General features: G+C 37.4%; 1 protein-coding gene and 1 pseudogene across 7 annotated transcripts in view; one reads left to right on the forward strand and one right to left on the reverse strand.

Moving 5' to 3' along the window:
* Positions 1 to 17,539, reverse strand: part of RAPGEF2 (Rap guanine nucleotide exchange factor 2) — a 249,878-nt gene that overhangs the window by 137,086 nt on the left and 95,253 nt on the right. For all 6 annotated transcript variants that reach the window (XM_017525995.2, XM_017525996.2, XM_017525999.2 and 3 more), the window contains exon 4: positions 6,857 to 6,940. In XM_017525995.2, the coding sequence (XP_017381484.1) occupies positions 6,857 to 6,940 (84 nt within the window). The remainder of the gene's footprint in view (positions 1 to 6,856; positions 6,941 to 17,539) is intronic.
* On the forward strand, positions 3,839 to 4,813 carry LOC108302403 (annotated as a pseudogene). Its single transcript, XR_001824328.2, has one exon. The product of XR_001824328.2 is annotated as a transcription initiation factor TFIID subunit 9-like (transcript).

Below are 17,539 nucleotides of genomic sequence, written 5' to 3' on the forward strand. Positions count from 1 at the left end.
CTGTACTACTTACCTGTTCAGTGACACCCAGGGAATTTTTTTATATTTCATATGCAACGGCCTCATCGCCCCCAGGCAGATACTAAGTTACATGACAGCAGAGGTAGATTACCTTGCCTATTTTGAATACTCTAGGACTTATTGTAGAGACCACACAGTAGGAGTGTGGTCAATGCAATTTTCAATTAATGTTTGAAAAAACACTGAAACCTATAAAATAAGCAAAATAAGCCATAAATATGCATGGAAAGGGCCCATGAAGCAAACCTCAATTTTAATGGCACTTCACTGTACAGCAGTTCCCACTGCCAGTACATTTTCAGTTGTAGATATAATATCTTAACACACTTGTATGCCCAAATAATCAGACCCTAAAGTTTATGCATCAGAAGCCTCCACTCTCCTTATAGTCTTTGTCCTAATCTCTCTGATTTCCAGCCTTAATTATCATCCTCCTATTGGCATCTTGAAAGTTCCAAGACTAATGGCTACCCTGGGCTTAATTTCCCTTCAACCTTACAGTCCCTGCCTGGCCACCACATTAAACAAAAAAAAATGAAGAGATTCCTCTGCAAATGCCCTACATAAAAGATGTAGAAAGTTTTAAACCATCAGAGCAATAACGATGCTGTTTATGATTAAATACGGTACACACGATTATTTCTATTAAAAGTCCTTCCTTTGGGACTTCTATGATAAAACTGATTTTATTAAGAAAATCAAGTTAAGCATTTCAATATCAGTGATTTTTAAGACTGTGACTAACATAAATTCAAAGAAGAGTCTCAGTATAACAATAATGGTTCATGTCTTAAATATCTAGCATAGGCCAGATGCAGTGGCTCACGCCTATAATCCCAGAACTTTGAGAGGTCAAGGTGTGAGGACTGCTTGAGGTCAGGAGTTTAAGACTAGCCTGAGCAACATAGCAAGACCCCATCTTTCACCCCCAAATTTTTTTTTTTTTCCAAATCAGCAGGGCATGCTGGCATGTGCCTGCAGTCCCAGTCACTTGGGAGGCTGAAGAGTGAGGATGGCTTAAGTCCAGGAGGCTCTGGGCTTGAGGCCACAGTGAGCTAAGACTGCACCATTGCACTCAAGCCTAGATGACAGACTGAGACCCTGTCTCTTTAATAACCAACCAAACAACAACAAAAAGCTGGCGGTGGCTCACACCTGTGATCCCAGTATTTTGGAAGGCCAAGGTGGGAGGATTACTTGAGGTCAGGAGTTTGAGACCAGCCCGGCCAACAAGGTGAAACTTCATCTCCACTAAAAATACAAAACTTTGCAGAATGTGGTGGTAGGCACCTGTAATACCAACTACTCGAGAGGCTGAGGCATGAGAATTGCTTGAACATGGAAGGCAGAGGTTGCAATGAGCTGAGATCATGCCACTTCACTTCAGCCTGGACAACAGAGCAAGATTCCGCAACCTCTCCCCACAAAATATACATTGCATACTCTTTTATTTTTTCAAATAGATTTTTAAATCACTGATAAATTAGTAGAAAAAGACTCTATGAGTTAACATAAAACCTAGGTAAACTACCTCCTTCTCTAACAAATAATTTAAAGAGCTAGATACGCATTTAGAAATACAGTCTGAAACTATGTTTAATAAATTCCTAGTCTTCCAGAAGTCAGCAGTCAAAAAATAATACATTGGTTCATTATTATACTGTGACTTTATTAGAAAATGTAGGCTTCATCATTCACAGAATGGGGTAATTTTAGACAAAATTTTAAATTCCACAATTTCTATTATAATTTTTTAAATGTACCGATTTAGGGCACTTAGGGGCAATGAAGATTGTCAATGTTTTCCTTTCCATTATGTAGAACAGCATAAAACAACAAAGGTACATTAGAAAACCATTTCTAAATCTGCACCTTTAGATAATTTTCATCTATTGCTTTCCAGCTCCACAGCTATTGCAAATGATGCCTTTTCTTACTACCCTCTGCCTGTCAATTATTTTAATAATCATCCTACAATAACCAAGAGCATAAGCAGCACCTCGTAAAGTTATATAGCACACAACCTTACAACACAGTGGCCACAACCACTTCATAGGCTTGAAAAAACACATCACAGTTTGCACTGTTTCTATATTCACCTATGCCAAATATTCTCTCTGATCCCACACACTCCATTTTTAAATTACCTTTGCTAGCAATCTTCTGTTGATACTAAGAAACTGAATTCATTTTAAGTAAGACTTTTAAGAAAACAATAACTATAAATTGTACCTTGCTTCAATACATACAAATTGTAATTCAAATAAGAGTTTAGCTCTATCTTAAGGCAACAATATATGTAACGACATAAAATACATGGCCTTACAGGCACTATGTAAATATTAATGTTTCAAACCTTGACAAATTTCTAATAGATTAAAAATAAAACTCACAAAAACAACATTCATAATCACTGAAACTGCTTGAAGTGGGGAAGAAGAGTGAGCAAGCTATCACTGACAGTCACACAGGAATTCATAGACTTACAAATCTTACCAACGAACAATACTCATGTTTGAACGACCAAGTAAAGGTACATACCCAAATAACTCTCATCTATCTAGAATGGTAACAAAAACGAAAGAAAAAAATTAGAAAAACATGAAATGCTGACTTAAATGTCAACTGAGGATTTCAATAAGGCTAATTAAATCTGGAAGCCAAATGACAGGTTTTCTACCGTATATATCATCCTTTTCACCGGATGAAATCATGTGTCGAAACAATTTCAGAAGAATTAGTTAAAAATATAAAAAATGTTGTTCAAGATACTTTGGTACTTTCAAGGTGAATTACCCAGCAAAACAAGCTGGCACTTTCAAGAGAATGCTCAGTTGAATTATTATACATTAATAACCAATTTCCAAGCTTACATGATAAAAAACATGGGGTGAAGAATCATCTGTGAACTAGTTGTTTTATGAAACTGGACTGTCAGTAATATCTAACCCATATGGAACCTCCACATTTTCTATTGAGGAAGAGAAACAGATACTGAATCACTAATGCCAATCTTTAGCATAATACCACTAACATCTTTCTCATTAAAACAATCTCAGTGCTATTTCCTAAGGCAACATCCCCAAAGGAAACAAACAACTTGGACGGTGCAAATGTCAGCAGGTGCAACATGAAGGAATAACCTATATATAGTACTAGCACTAGCTTGTCATTCAGTCTGAACCGCCATTCCCTTTTTCACCCTATTAAAGTACTAACTGGCAAGCACTTGACATGCAGCCAGAAAAAAAATAACTTATGTCATCTTTTAAAATACTCAGACATAGAGTCCAATGTTCTCAAGAAATACGTCTGAACTGCAAGTCCTCTTTTTTCTCGGAGTTTTCTGAACATTAAGTTCCCTTTCCAGAAGTTAGAACAAGCTGTTACTTAACTAGCTGATAATGGCTGTTAGTCAAAGATGACCATTACTGGCTTCTTCACTGTTCTAGGGCTTCAGTCTTATGGAGTTAGTTTGTACAACAGACTCTGTATTAAGATGATAATGCAGTCACAATCAGTGATCTTTTTAAGACGTAAATTTCAAATTGCATTTGCTAGATTTGTAATAAAAAGTATCAAAAATGTATCCTTTAAAATTATTAACTACATTGTGGACATTCACGTAACTGAATGTTAAATAGGCATTAAAAGTTATAAAGAGGAAGCACCGATCCAAGTTATGTCACCCACCAATCTTGCGATGGAAACGTATCAGGGAAAGCTAGGTACCCCAGGGGTTGGAAAAACCACACTAGGCAAAGAACTTGCTTCAAAATCGGGACTGAAATATATTAACGTGAGTGACTCGGCTCGAGAAGTCTGATTATCGGATATCATGGAGTCTGGCAAGATGGCTTCTCCCAAGAGCATACCGAAAGATACACAGATGATGGCACAAATCCTGAAGGATGGGGGGGATTACAGAACATGAGCCAGCAGTTATAAATCAGTTGTTGGAGTTTGCCTTCTGATATGTGGCCACAATTCTAGATGATGCAAAAATTTCTCAAGCCATGCTAAGAAAGCTACTGTTGATGCAGATGATGTGCGATTGGCAATCTAGTGCTGAACTGACCAGTCTTTTACCTCTCCTCCCTCAAGAGATTCCTTATTAGATATCGCAAGGCAAAGAAATCAAACTCCTTTGCCATTAATCAAGCCATATTCAGGTCCTAGATTGACACCTGATAGGTATTAACAGCTCCAAACTATAGGCTGAAATCTTTACAAAAAAAGGCATCAACTTCTGCAGGAAGAGTAACAGTCCCGCGGTTAGGTGTTGGTTCGGTTACTAGCAAACCAAGTACTCCCACACTAGGCACACCAACCCCACAGACCATGTCTGTTTCAACTAAAGTAGGGACTCCCATGTCCCTCACGGGGGCAAAGGTTTACAGTATAGATGCCTACACTTCACAGTCTCCATCTGTAAAAGCTTCAATTCCTGCAACATTCAGCAGTTCAGAATGTTCTGATTAATCCATCATTACTTGGGTCCAAAAATGGTGTCATCAGAAAATACTGCCAATGAATCATCAAATGTATTAAAAAGAAAACATGAAGATGATGACAATGATAATTTGTAATCCAGCCTTGGTGTATGTAACGTGTATAGTTGGTCTTGAATGCATTGTACTGATATTAAACATGCATGCTGGATGTTTTCAAGTTGTGTTTTAGAAAACTTTAATAATATTTAATGAGTAAATACAATTACCATACTTTTCAATTGAAATTAAGGTTTTTCATCAGCCTTAAAAGTCTAAGAAAAATAAAGTTGTCGTTCATTAATTTGGAAAAAAAAAGTTATAAAGAGTAAACCTTTTTATGAAGTTTTTAATATTACAAGGCAACACACACATTCTTTAACCAGAATAAGCAAGACATTAAATTGTATTTAAAGCATGATCTCAAATACATGCAAATAAGTCTAGAGACAAAATACTATTAAAGAATGATTATCTTGGATGAGAGGATTTTAGCTGATATTTTTCCTTCTATTTTTGAAAATGTATGTAGTAATTATTCCTTTTTATACTAAATTATATGTAATTTTAAAAATATGCCAATGTTTAAATACTGTTTGCCAGCACCTTCTTTTAAGTTCTGAAATAGACAGAACCTCCAAAAAGGGACCAAAAAGTAGCTCCTGAGTCTGAAGGAGTGGAAGAGTATTACAATTCCAATGGAGACATTCCAGCAGGAAACAGAATTCCTAGAATTATTGAAGCTGGCTCACAGGGTCACTCCAGGCTTTCTAGGCAGATTTCCAGGAGGTACAACCACTCTCCATCCTGTATTACCAGAGTTTCCTCACTCATAAAATACAGGTAATATCTGTACCTACTTCAAGGGAGTTATGAAATTAAATTATTTAATATAGACAAAGCATTTAAAATGGTACCTGGTAAGTGGGAAATACTGTAAAAGCTTAGTTATTTTGTCATCATTCTTTTATCACTATTATTTTTACCACTACAATTATCACTATCTCTATTACTACTATCACCACCACCAATGCTAGCCTCATTTCTAAGACCATTGCTACTACAGGAACAGGCAATAGAGCTTCCCTCCCTCGTGGGACCATTTTCCAATGAGAACATTTTTGCCAATTTAACCTCAAAGAAGTAGAAGGGCAAAGAGGCATGAGAATCGCACCCGAGATTATTTTTAATTGGATGCAACGTGCCTCCGGCACTTCTTCACCAGCATTCTGGTCACCAAATGCCCACCCTATTCATGTCGGCTACCACACCCAGGCTGATCTTTCTCTACAGTGTAAAATTACCTCTCCTTGTTTCAGACTCTGACCTTTTATAAAAATTTGTTCACATCTTAAAAATAGATTTTTAATATGACCCTGACTCATTCAGAATATTTATCAACAGGACATTTGAATATTTTTATAGAAGCACTAAGTAGCAGAAAGTGACAATCCCTATACTTTAATAAACTTAGTCAATTCAAATAAAATATTTTTTTTAGTAATTTAAAATAAAAATACTTAAAATTTTAAAACCTTTAGTGAAAATATTTACTTGCAAAAAGTACATAGAAACCTAACTATTGAAACTCAGTGGCTGATATCTCTGGGGAACCTGAACCTACGCAATTATGTATGTAACAGATGAGCCCTAACCCTTTCTGGTCACAACTGGTTGGAACAGAGGAATACATCTGCCCCAACCCAGGCCAGTCAGATTGTATCCTGAAGAATCTAAAGACAATACCAGCACTGCAGTCAAACAATGTAAACATTAGGGACATAGGCCATAACTGAGTCTTCAGCACATACAAGCCAAAGACACAGGGAGGAAGAAATTAACAGCTGTACAAAGCAGGAAGCCAATCCACAGACAAATGCAAAAATGAAAGGCCATATAGTCTTGAGAAGCAAAAAAAAGTCAATGAAAGTCCCTGGCTTTCCATTTCTAGTCCCATGCGGTCTTAAGGAACTTTCTTTGCCTCTCTTCAAATGTTTATGAGACTGCCTACTGTACTCAAGTTAGTCCCCCTTTATCTAAACTAACTTGAGCCGATTTTATTCCCTAGGAGCAAATGTGCCCTCACCACAGCTGACATGATCATGTGACAAATGCACATGTCATCAGCATGTTTTCTGTTCTTGCCCTTGGTTAAATAGATTAAAACAGTGTATATAATAAAAAGTTATTTCATAAAGATTCATGCATCAACACCCCAAAGTACTGTCTTGCTTTGTATCCACAGAAGAGTAGATAGGAAGAGAAATAAATTTTAGAAAAGAATCAATTCTGCAAAAGAATTTTAAGTCTCATGGATAATCTATTACAAAATGTCTCTACGATACCTGCTTCTTGGAAGAAACATGGATTCCTTGATGAACACGGAACCAGAAAGGAGGATATACCAGCAGGTCCCAATATCATCAGGACTGAAAAGAAAAGGTAATTGAATCAGATTGTTACCTATAACAACAACAACAAAAAATAAAACATATAGCACAAAGTGCAGCACCTGCATTTTAAAATCATAAAGAATAGCAGCATAAAACATATTCATAAAAATACCATTATTCAACTACTAGAATCATTTTTACAAATTATTTCCTATCTCTGAAATATGCAAAAGATATTTATCAGTATTTTTAAATGTTTTAAATGTTCCTTAGACCTGTAGTACCTATCATTGTAAGTTTTATTTTTTACCTTTTTTCAACATGAAATACTTTCACTTACTTCATAAAATGAAAAAATACCAAGAGCTATCAGTGAAACTTACTATTCCTAATCATTTTCCCTGTCTAGTAAGTTCTCATATTTCTCCACTATTTCTTCAGTATTCTTTTAGAACTTCTTTATGCATATGAACACAATAATGAACATATATTCTTATCCCTTATCTTACCACAAAGGAAAGAATTGTGTAGAGCATGCTCTCTTTTAGGAGCACACTCTACACAATTCTTTACTTTGTAATAACTCTTAGAGATCTTTTCTTCAGAAGATGGCTTTCTTGAGCATTCTTTCTTACTGCTGTAGAGCATTCCTTTCCATTGTATGAATGTGCCATATTTGACTTAAGCAACCCCCTACTGACAGTCATTTCCCACTGTTTTCAACTATTGGGCAATTATATAAACACAAATAAAAAACTGAATAGTATTTTGTACATACAGTAGTAGCTGGAAGATAAAGTCCAAAGAGGGCAACTGTAGGGTCTAGGAGCACATACATAGTAATCTTGTTACTGTCAAAATGTCTTCCACAGGTAGTTAGCTATTTATACGCTAGCCTACTTCCCCACAGCCTTACTAATATAGTTTGTTATAATTTTTAAAAATACTGAAAAATTTTATGTGGAAGGCTTTTCTGGATGTTTAGAATATGTCAGGGAACAACAACAGAAAGATCCCTGCCCTCATGGAGATCATATTCAAGACTCATTGAGAAGCCATTTGAACAAAGGAGATGAATTAGCCACGGGGATCCTGAAAGGATCAGCATTCCAGGCAAAAGCCAAGAAGGATCAGAAGTGTGCATGCAAAGGCCGTGGGGCTGCCACTGCCTCACAAGGTCAGGGTAACTGAAGTGCTTCTGGATTTTTTTGCCAATCTGCTTGGTGAAAATAATATCTTAATTTTTTTTCATTTGTTTTTCTTATAAGACCATCTTTTTTATGTTCGTAAGTCATTTCTATTTCTGTTTTGTAAAAATCACTTCATAACTTTGAACAAAGACTCTATTAATTGTGAGGTTTTTTTGGGGCTGGGCACAGTGGCTCACACCTGTAATCCCAACACTTTGGGAGGCCCAGGCAGGCGGATCACCTGAGGTCAGGAGTTTAATATTAGACTGGCAAACATGGTGAAACCCTGTCTCTACTAAAATTACAAAAAAAATTAGCCAGCATGGTAGCTCATTCCTATAATCCCAGCTACTTGGGAGGCTGAGGCAGAAGAATTGCTTGAACCCAGGAGGTGGAGGATGCAGTGAGCTGAGATTGCCCTATTACACTCTAGTCTGACATCGGTGAGAGACTCTATCTCAAAAAAAAAAAAAAGAGTTTTAAAAATTTTCTTAGGCACCTTATAAAAACTGGCCTTCTGAAAACATGGGCTGTGAATACCTTTTCCCCCACTGTGTGGTTTACCCTTGGACTTGGTTTATGGTGCCTTCTGCCATGGGTAAATTATTTTATCGTGAATAGTCAATTGCATCAAATTTATTAGTTAGGATACAAACTCAGCTACTATTAAAACAAAAATCTAAACATAACAATGGCATAACCAAGGAGGAAGTTCATTTCTCTCTCACACACACAATAGTCTGAACACTAGAAGTACAAGACTGATAAGGTGTTTCCATGACATTGGGAAGCCACATTCTATTTTGTGGCTCAGCCGTCCTCAACCATGGCTTCCATTTGTATTCTAGGGTGGCAGGTCGAAATCTCACCACCACATCCACGTTCCAGTCAATGGGGGGAGTCGAAAAGAAACACAGAGCGTACCCCTTTCTTCCAAGAGTAACAACATGGATGCTGCATACCATGTTCCTCTCAGATGCCAGTGACCCATATGCATGTTGTAAGGTTGTCTTCAGCAATTTTTGCCAAGTCTTTGTTTTGTTTGGTTTCTGTATTGTGTCATTAAAAAGTTTTTAGAAGACACTAAATTATATTTACAACTCTGAATAATTACATTACTTAATAATGTCAATTACTATCACCTAATCACTTTCACTGTGCTAACTGCTTCCAAAGTGAATCAGCAGTTGAATATCTTTCCCCGCAAGTCCATTCTTCACCAAATTCATGACTACTTAGCTCAATAGCAATGCCTCAAGAAATATAAAGGAAAAGCATTGTTAAATAAAAGTTTCGTTTGAATGCAGAACCATAAAAATAAAATGATTTCTCAAGTGAAAATGCAAAGTACTCCAAAGAAAAATTCATATTTTTGTCTCCTTGATTTTTAATCATTACCTCTTGCAACCACCAATCATTTGTGAAATGGTTTGTGAAAAGAAAAAATTTATTTGTCTTTATTGATGTGACAGCATTATTCTTAAATTCTGATTTATGCCAAGTAAGAATGTTATTCCAGACTCAAAACTAGTTTAATAATTTTTAAATAACAAATGGTAAAACATTAAAATAGGAAAAAAAATTCTGTAAACTTTTTAAAATCTGTTTTTATAATGTTCCCTTTATCTCACACACACACACACACACACACACACACACACACACACAAAGGTTGGCCCAAGGAAGTAAAATCTAGAAAAATAGGAAATTAAGGTAGGTCACCACTTCCTAACTATGTGGCCTTGGGCAAGTTACTAGAGCAGCTGCAAGGATTAAATGAAAAAATGATCATTAAATGCAAATAATGATTCAGTAACAACAAATAGCATTAACATGTTAAAAGTACAAATAATGGCACCATGATCTAGATTAACTGTGACAGAGAGAACCTAACAAACGTTAGCTGGCTTTTCAATTATTTCATGTCTGTCAATTCTGAAGGCAAAAATAACAGACAAATTAAGGACAAGGCTTATAAATTCAGCTCTCCTGGCACTGATAATAAAACACATATGAAGTGAAAGGCAACCAAGGTTCAAAGTCGATAAAATACTGTGGCAGTGAATGCTCTGGCATCCTTAACACCCAACAATTAGCCTATATTTAGGGTTGGCTCTTTATATCAGGAAATCCATGAGAAAGATTTGAGGATGTGAAGGTAAGTGGTAATCTCTACCACTTAATTATAATTTTGTTTATCTGATAGATAGGCTGTTTCTCTACATTTTCAAAAGAATCCAAAGTTAACATGCAAGAGTTATATTTGGTTTAGTAGGCATTTGCAGAGAATGACCGTTCAATCATCGTTTACTAAATTCAGTGGGCATTTACCACATGCCAGGCCACATATGATAACCAAAATTTCTTCAAGTTGTCTCTTCTAAGGATTCAGGTTTTGTAAAAATAAGTTAATTAGAACTAAGAATACAAAAAACAGTGAATCTTATTTTACAGATGTTCTGGAAATAGTTGTAAGCTAGAAAAATCCTTCTCTCCTCCCTCCTACCCATCCCCCACAGAATTTTTTTTAGTTCCTGTTATGAAAATTCCTTTCTGTGAGGTGTCTCCATCAAAATCTGTTTTATTTAGTCTTCCTAGTCCAGGAAATTCCCCTTACTTTATTAGAAAGCACTGTACTAACCATGCTTACTCCTTTCACTTACAATTATGCCTCAGGGAGACAGTGTTTCAGTGTGGGGTACAATGTGCTTCCCCTTCAAGATCTGCAAACACTTCCTTTCCACAGTGCAGCTGTTACTGGAGGGGTTTTTACAGCATTTTTACATGTGTATATAAAAATGGAAAAGTGAAACTGAAATTATAAAAACAGTACTTAGTAGTAACAGCAGTAAATTTTTCAATACTTGGAGAGTATGCAAATTGAGAGCTCACTTCCAGGTTCTAAAGCTGGTTAAGAGAAGACTGACAATAATAATAATAGCACAGTGTCCAACTTCCAATGGTCCAACAAGCTTTCTCCTCTTTAAGACGCACTCAACTCGAGTACCAAACGATTCTGCTTTTCACTTTCAGTACAATATTCAAAATATTACATGAGGTACTCGACAGTTTGTTATAAAATAGGCTTTGTGTTAAAAGATCCTGCCCAACTGTAGGCTAATGTAAGTGTTCTGAGCATGTTTACATTAGGTTAAGTGTATGTGTCAGTTCTCTCTCGGCCATAAATAACTGCCTGGGATTGGGTAACTTTAAAAGAGGTTTAATTGGCTCACAGTTCTGCAGGCTGTAAGCATGGCTGGGGAGGCCTCAGGAAACTTACAATCATGGGGGAAGGCAAAGGGGAAGCAAGCACTTCTTACCATGGCAGAGCAGGAAAGAGAGCGGAGAGAGAAGTCCTACACATACTTAAACAACCAGAACTCATGAGTACTCACCCACTATGATGAGGACAGCAAAGGGAAATCTGCCCCATGATCCAGTTACCTCCGACCAGGTCCCTCCCTCAACACTAAGGACAACAATTCGACACAAGATTTGGGTGGGGACACAGAGCCAAATCTTATCATTAGGCTAAGCAATGATGTTCAGTAAGCTATATGCATTAACTGCATTTTCACTTAGGATATTTTCAACATATAGTGGGTTTATTGGGATTAAACCACATTGTAATTCAAGGAGTAGGTACAGTGGTAGTAATAATAATAAATATCTAAGATTAACACTAAGATTCTACTCAATCCAGTAGTTCTCAAGCTTTGATATGCAAATGAATCACCTAAGATGTTAATTTAAAATGCATCTATCCGACCCATTTCCCCAGTTTCTGATCATTAGATGGGAGATCCATCAAAGTGACTTTTAAACAAACGTCCTGGATGATTCTTATGTATGGGGCTTGCCAACTTTGAAAAAGTTTCAGAAAAATGGTCTCGATATGAAGTTCTACCAGGAACAAATGGAAGGAAAAAATGTACAACTTTATCAATATCCATGCAATTAGGTACGTGCATTGTATTAAAAAGTGCTATTTTAATTTTTCTCCAACAGTTGATTTTTTTTTCTTTTAATTATGAGCAAAGGAGCCCCTTCAAGGTTTGCTGAAATAGTAATGCTTAATCTTGAAAGAACCCTGACTGATTTCCAAATAATCTGTCTGACACCACCAGTACTGGGCAGAAAAGAGAAATCCAGACTAAAGAGGTTCACATAGGAACACAGTACTTGCAAGTCTCTCTAATCAGCCAAATGTATGCTTAGAGAAGACCTAATTCTTAGAATCTCAGAATTTGACCACTGGATTATGTGCTAGTAACCACAATGGACAACTGATTTGATTTCAGTACAATGAAATCAAATCCTACAATTGACAAAACAAGTCACAAACGCCCTGGTACATAACAAGGCACTTTAAAAGTTTCCTGTTTCTGTTTTTCATCAACAGGAAGGAAATTAATAAGACCAAACAAAACAAAATACAAACAGACCTTATAAAATGATCAATTCACCTTCCAGTGTAAACAGATAGAAAGCCTCTGAGGCAATCAGAACTGCATGATCTCCACTCAGCATTATCCCAAGTCTAAACCAAGAATAATGGGCAAGAGGGAAATACTTGATCTGACCCCCTCCTCTCCCGCCTTTCTTCTTACTACCCCTCAACATTACTCACTGCTCCAGACTGGCTGCTTTCCTTCTGTTCCTTCCAACTCTGCCACGCTGTTCAAGATGTTTAACTCTCTCCATCCACTGTACCTTAAGAGATGGCTCAAACACTACTTTAAGAAAATCTTCTCACTCACTGTTTTCCAAACTCTAAAAAACTTATCCCATCCAATTTCATTGTTTTATGTTTTTCTCTAACAATTTCTTACTCCTGAGTATCTTCCTCCAACTACAATGAACTATCCAAACTATCCTTTTAAGGTAGACACCTGGCATCATGCCTAGTAGAAACTGGGCAACATTTCAGTAATCATTTGCTCAGGTAAATCAGATCAGATGACATCCTTCTGCTGAACCCCCATGGTCCTTCAGAGGAAAAAGTGCAGACCCCTGGCACAGCCCATGAAGGAAGGAGGAAAAGGCTGCGCAAAGAGTGCAGGTTCCAGAGCGCAGGTTCTGGAGCACAGATTCCCTCTTTCACACTAGCCCTGTGATCTGAGATTCTAGTTCCTCAACTGCAAAATGGAAGACATTGGTATCTTCTTCACAGAGCTTCTTTTATTTAATGAAACTATATATAAAGAACCTTGCATGACGGTTAGAAAAAAATACCAGTTCTCTTCATCTCCTTTCCTCTTTTGTAATCGTCTCTGCAAAGACCAACCTTCATCTTTGCTTTCTGCTCCCAACCCCAACATTCCTTATGCTGTAAACTTCATCCTGTTCAGCCAGGCCACACACTTTTTTCCACCTATGCCATAAAGGTTTTGAATAAGCCTGCGGTCTAGCTTCTGAATGTATATTTTCTCTTGTAAATGTATTATTCATCCTTCTAGTTCCAGGTTAACTATCACCTCCTCTGAGAAGTGTTTTGGTATATTCCAAGGAAAGTGAGTCATTTTCTTCCAGCTTCACAGAACTCTGTGTACATGCTCATGTGAAGCAGGTGCCAGAGTGTCATAATTATTGACATTAGAAGTTTCTCCCCAATAGTTACTCAACTCTTCTAACTCTTAAGTACCCCCAATTTATACACTACATAATGCTTGACTGGCACTCAGATATTTCCTTAGAAAGTAAATTAATGAACTGAATAGACAGGAACCCAGGTAAGGTATTAAAGTGTCCGAAGTCAAAGACGTGAACTTCAGTTTACCAGTAAATGGAAAAATGGAGCCAGGATCTAAGAGCCTCCTTGGCAATATCCTAGAGATCCACAAGGTGGCACTCTTTCCATGGGAACGAGCTGTGTGTGCCGCTCCACATTCTCAATTTAAAGAGGCAGCCAGTAAGTGATCAAGTTGAAGCTGACAAGGGGATTGAAAGAACTACCAAGTCCAAAGAAAACTGATTAAATCAGCAAAGACAATTATTAGAGGGCAAGAAAGTGACTGTGAAAATGCTACTTCATTCAGCTGTTAATACAATGTGAGAACTTAAGGGGGGCCCAGTCAGCCAAAAAGATTGCTCATGGTAGCCTGGCACAGTGGCTCACCTGAGGTCAGGAGTTCAAGACCAGCCTGGCCAACACGGTGAAATGCTCATCTATACTACAAATACAAAAATTAGCAGGGCATGGTGGCGGGTGCCTGTAGTCCCAGCTACTTGCAGGGCTGAGGGAGGAGAATTGTTTAAACCCAGGAGGCAGAGGTTGCATTGAGCCAAGATCACACCACTGCACTCCAGCCTGGGCAATAAGAGCGAAACACCGTCTCAAAAAAAAAAAAGCCAAGGGGGACTGACAAAACACAGTGGCGGGGTCTGGGGAGGTGGCTGTGGGCAAAGGATGCTGAGACTGGCATGGCCATCAGCTCAAAACAAGGCTCCCAACAGCCACAAACATGGGCATCTAAGTTTGGGTGGGATTTGGGGGGGTTGGAGAAGCAACAAATAGAAACAGAAAGAATGGTACCCATGCAGAATCTAAGCAATTTGGAACCAGAAGTTAGTGCTTTCCCAGATGATCCTGACAAAATATGGAACAAGGTGGGTATATGGGCTACAAGAGGAGACTTCCTCCCTCTTTAGCAGAGCAAGTGCAATATGGCATGGGCCAAGCCTGAAGTGGCCCAGGGGAGTGAGGAAGCTCCTCTGAATGTTTCATATGGGCAGCATTAACAAGGTCATTAAGACAGAGAAGCAAAAGGACAGCAACTGCTTTGTGAATAAGAAGAATCGATAAGATGAGCACAGGCAAAATGACCAGAAATAGTGGCTGAGATGAGCACACGACACGGCTATCACAGACAGGTTCAGCACAACTGAGAACCACGTATAGCATCAAATACCAATTTTGGTGTTATTTTGGAAAGGTCACTTTATACTATCCAGGATGTAATACCACAGAGTATCACATTCAAAGGACAAAGCTATTGGCATCTGGAGAAAAGGAGACAGGAATCATCACCTAAGGCTATTGGTCCCATGTCTACAAAACAAGAAAGGGAAAGAAAATGAAGACTAATAAAGGTTCCAATAACTACCTGGGGACAAAAAGGAATTCCAGAGGGCCAGCCACCCATGACAAAAAAAAATAGAAAAACACCTTTATTTTCCTGTATCTGCTGTCTCACCAATACCACCCAACCAAAAGATAAAGAGACATCTTCCCAAGCTTCTCCCTCTTCACAGCCTATCATCACATTCCGTGGGTTCCCCTCCCAAGTCACTATCACTTGCCCTTTGCTAAAGTTCAGGGTTCCATTTTTGCTCACCTACACTGCTGTTATTATACAGGCTTCTGGTCAGCTTAGGCTTGTGCTCTCAAATATATGATTATGCCAAAAAACCACAGTGAAAATTACTTATTTACAACAAATTATCCTCTATCCCTCTCTAGGCATCCAGCAGACAGTTGAGATCAGAGGTTTTCAATACCGAGAGCCCTTGGGATTTCAAGGTGTCCAAACCTCCTTCAATCAAAATAGCTACTGCTGTTGGGCTGAACAGGATTTTCTATGAACAAAGTGTTCCACAGCTTCAAAAAAATAAGTTCTAACAATGGCCCGCTTCCAATACACAGATGGCTTTCCAGATACACAATAATTTTAATCTTTCTCACAAATACATCATTTCTGTTACTAGATTTATTACAGTTTAAAAATTATTTGTGTATTTTTACTCCTCTGATGGAGCGCTACAGCTGTAAGCTGAAAGACAAAGTCTGTATTATTTATTTCTGTATAGCCAAATGGCACAAAGCAAGCTCACTAGATAAATTAATACAAAACATCACAGTAAACGATCCTAACAATGATATCATGACAAAAGAAATATGAAGTACATATACTAAAACATGAAGTATATGCCAAATTTTAGAAGAAGCCCTAACCAGAGTTAAGGGCTGGGGCATTTACATTTTCCACTATTGGAATAGCAATATTTTATTATAAAATGATATCATTCATAACAGTTATGTGTAAATACATCAATTATATATAAATTCCCACAATATGAAAACAAATGACATTTTTTTAAGTAGAGGGTAATTTTTGTTCTATTTCTTAAAAGTTATAAATTGTGAGGAAATTACTTCATTTATAATTAAAAACTCTGAAGAAAGAAAACACCATTTTAAGATTTTTTAAAAATCCTTATTTTCCAATCAATAGCAATTACAAGGAATTGCAAACAACAAACAGAAAAAGTCAACAAGATCAATAAGAAGTCTGAAAACTAATGAAAATATTAAAGACATTTCATCTATATACTGAAAATAAAGGGGACACCGCAGACATCCTTTTTTTTTTTTGTAAACTAGCAGGGTAACCAATGTAAACTACTAAAGAATCAGTATAGCCAGATATTCTATAGGCTCATTAATGTCATCATTTTTTTCATTATTTATTATTTTTATTGTTTTAAGACAAGGTCTCACTGTCGCCCAGGCTGGAGTGTGGTGGTGCACTCTTGGCTCATTGCAACCTCCGCCTCCTAGGCTCAAGTGACGTTCCCACCTCAACCTCCTGAGTAGCCCTGGGACTACAGGAATGCACCACCACACTGGATAATTTCTGTATTTTTTTAGAGATGGGGTTGTGCCATTTTGTCCAGACTGGTGTCAAACTCCTGGGCTCAGGCAATCCACCCACCTCAGCCTCCCAAGGTGCTGGGATTACAGGCATGAGCCACTCTGCCTGGCCCAATCATTCTTAAATTTATAAAGTTCATTTTTACAATGAAAAGGAGTAAAACACTGGGAGTTATGAAGCTATTCAATAAAAATTAAATGAAAGGAAAAATACCAATACAAACTCTGTGTGTGTGTGTGTGTGTGTGTGTATAAGATAATACATCAAATTGACGATTAGGCTATACTGAGGGTAAAGAAATAGATCCAAGGGCTCAAGGAACAATTTATCACATGTTATAAAAGAACCAATCTGAAAATTGTACTCTCTTGGAAACTACTGACGGGTTATGAAATGAGTCTTTTAGATTTATATGCTGTAATTTCATCTTCATAAGAAACCTGTTCTTTACCTAGAGTAACCTGGGTCTCAGAAAAATTAAAGGTAATTTATACATACCCAGAGACAGAGTCAAATTCAAAGCTAAAACTGCCTAACTTCAGAACACAGAAGTCCCTACAGCAAGAAACTGGAATGCCTCTGCAAAACACTTTACAGCACCACTAACCCTCATATCAGAAAGGATCTAAAAAGCAAGCTGTATTTTTCTCCTATATCTTATACTCTAAACAGGTTTTTATTCACTTTTATTCACTAACCAGTTTCATAGAAAATTGATACAAAGAATCTGACAATTGCTGATGTGTAACCAGCCATTTTATTAGGAAGTTAGACCATAAGGAAGGTCTTTA

Source organism: Cebus imitator, unplaced genomic scaffold, assembly GCF_001604975.1.
Source record: "Cebus imitator isolate Cc_AM_T3 unplaced genomic scaffold, Cebus_imitator-1.0 Scaffold40, whole genome shotgun sequence".
NCBI classification, from domain to species: Eukaryota; Metazoa; Chordata; class Mammalia; order Primates; family Cebidae; genus Cebus; species Cebus imitator.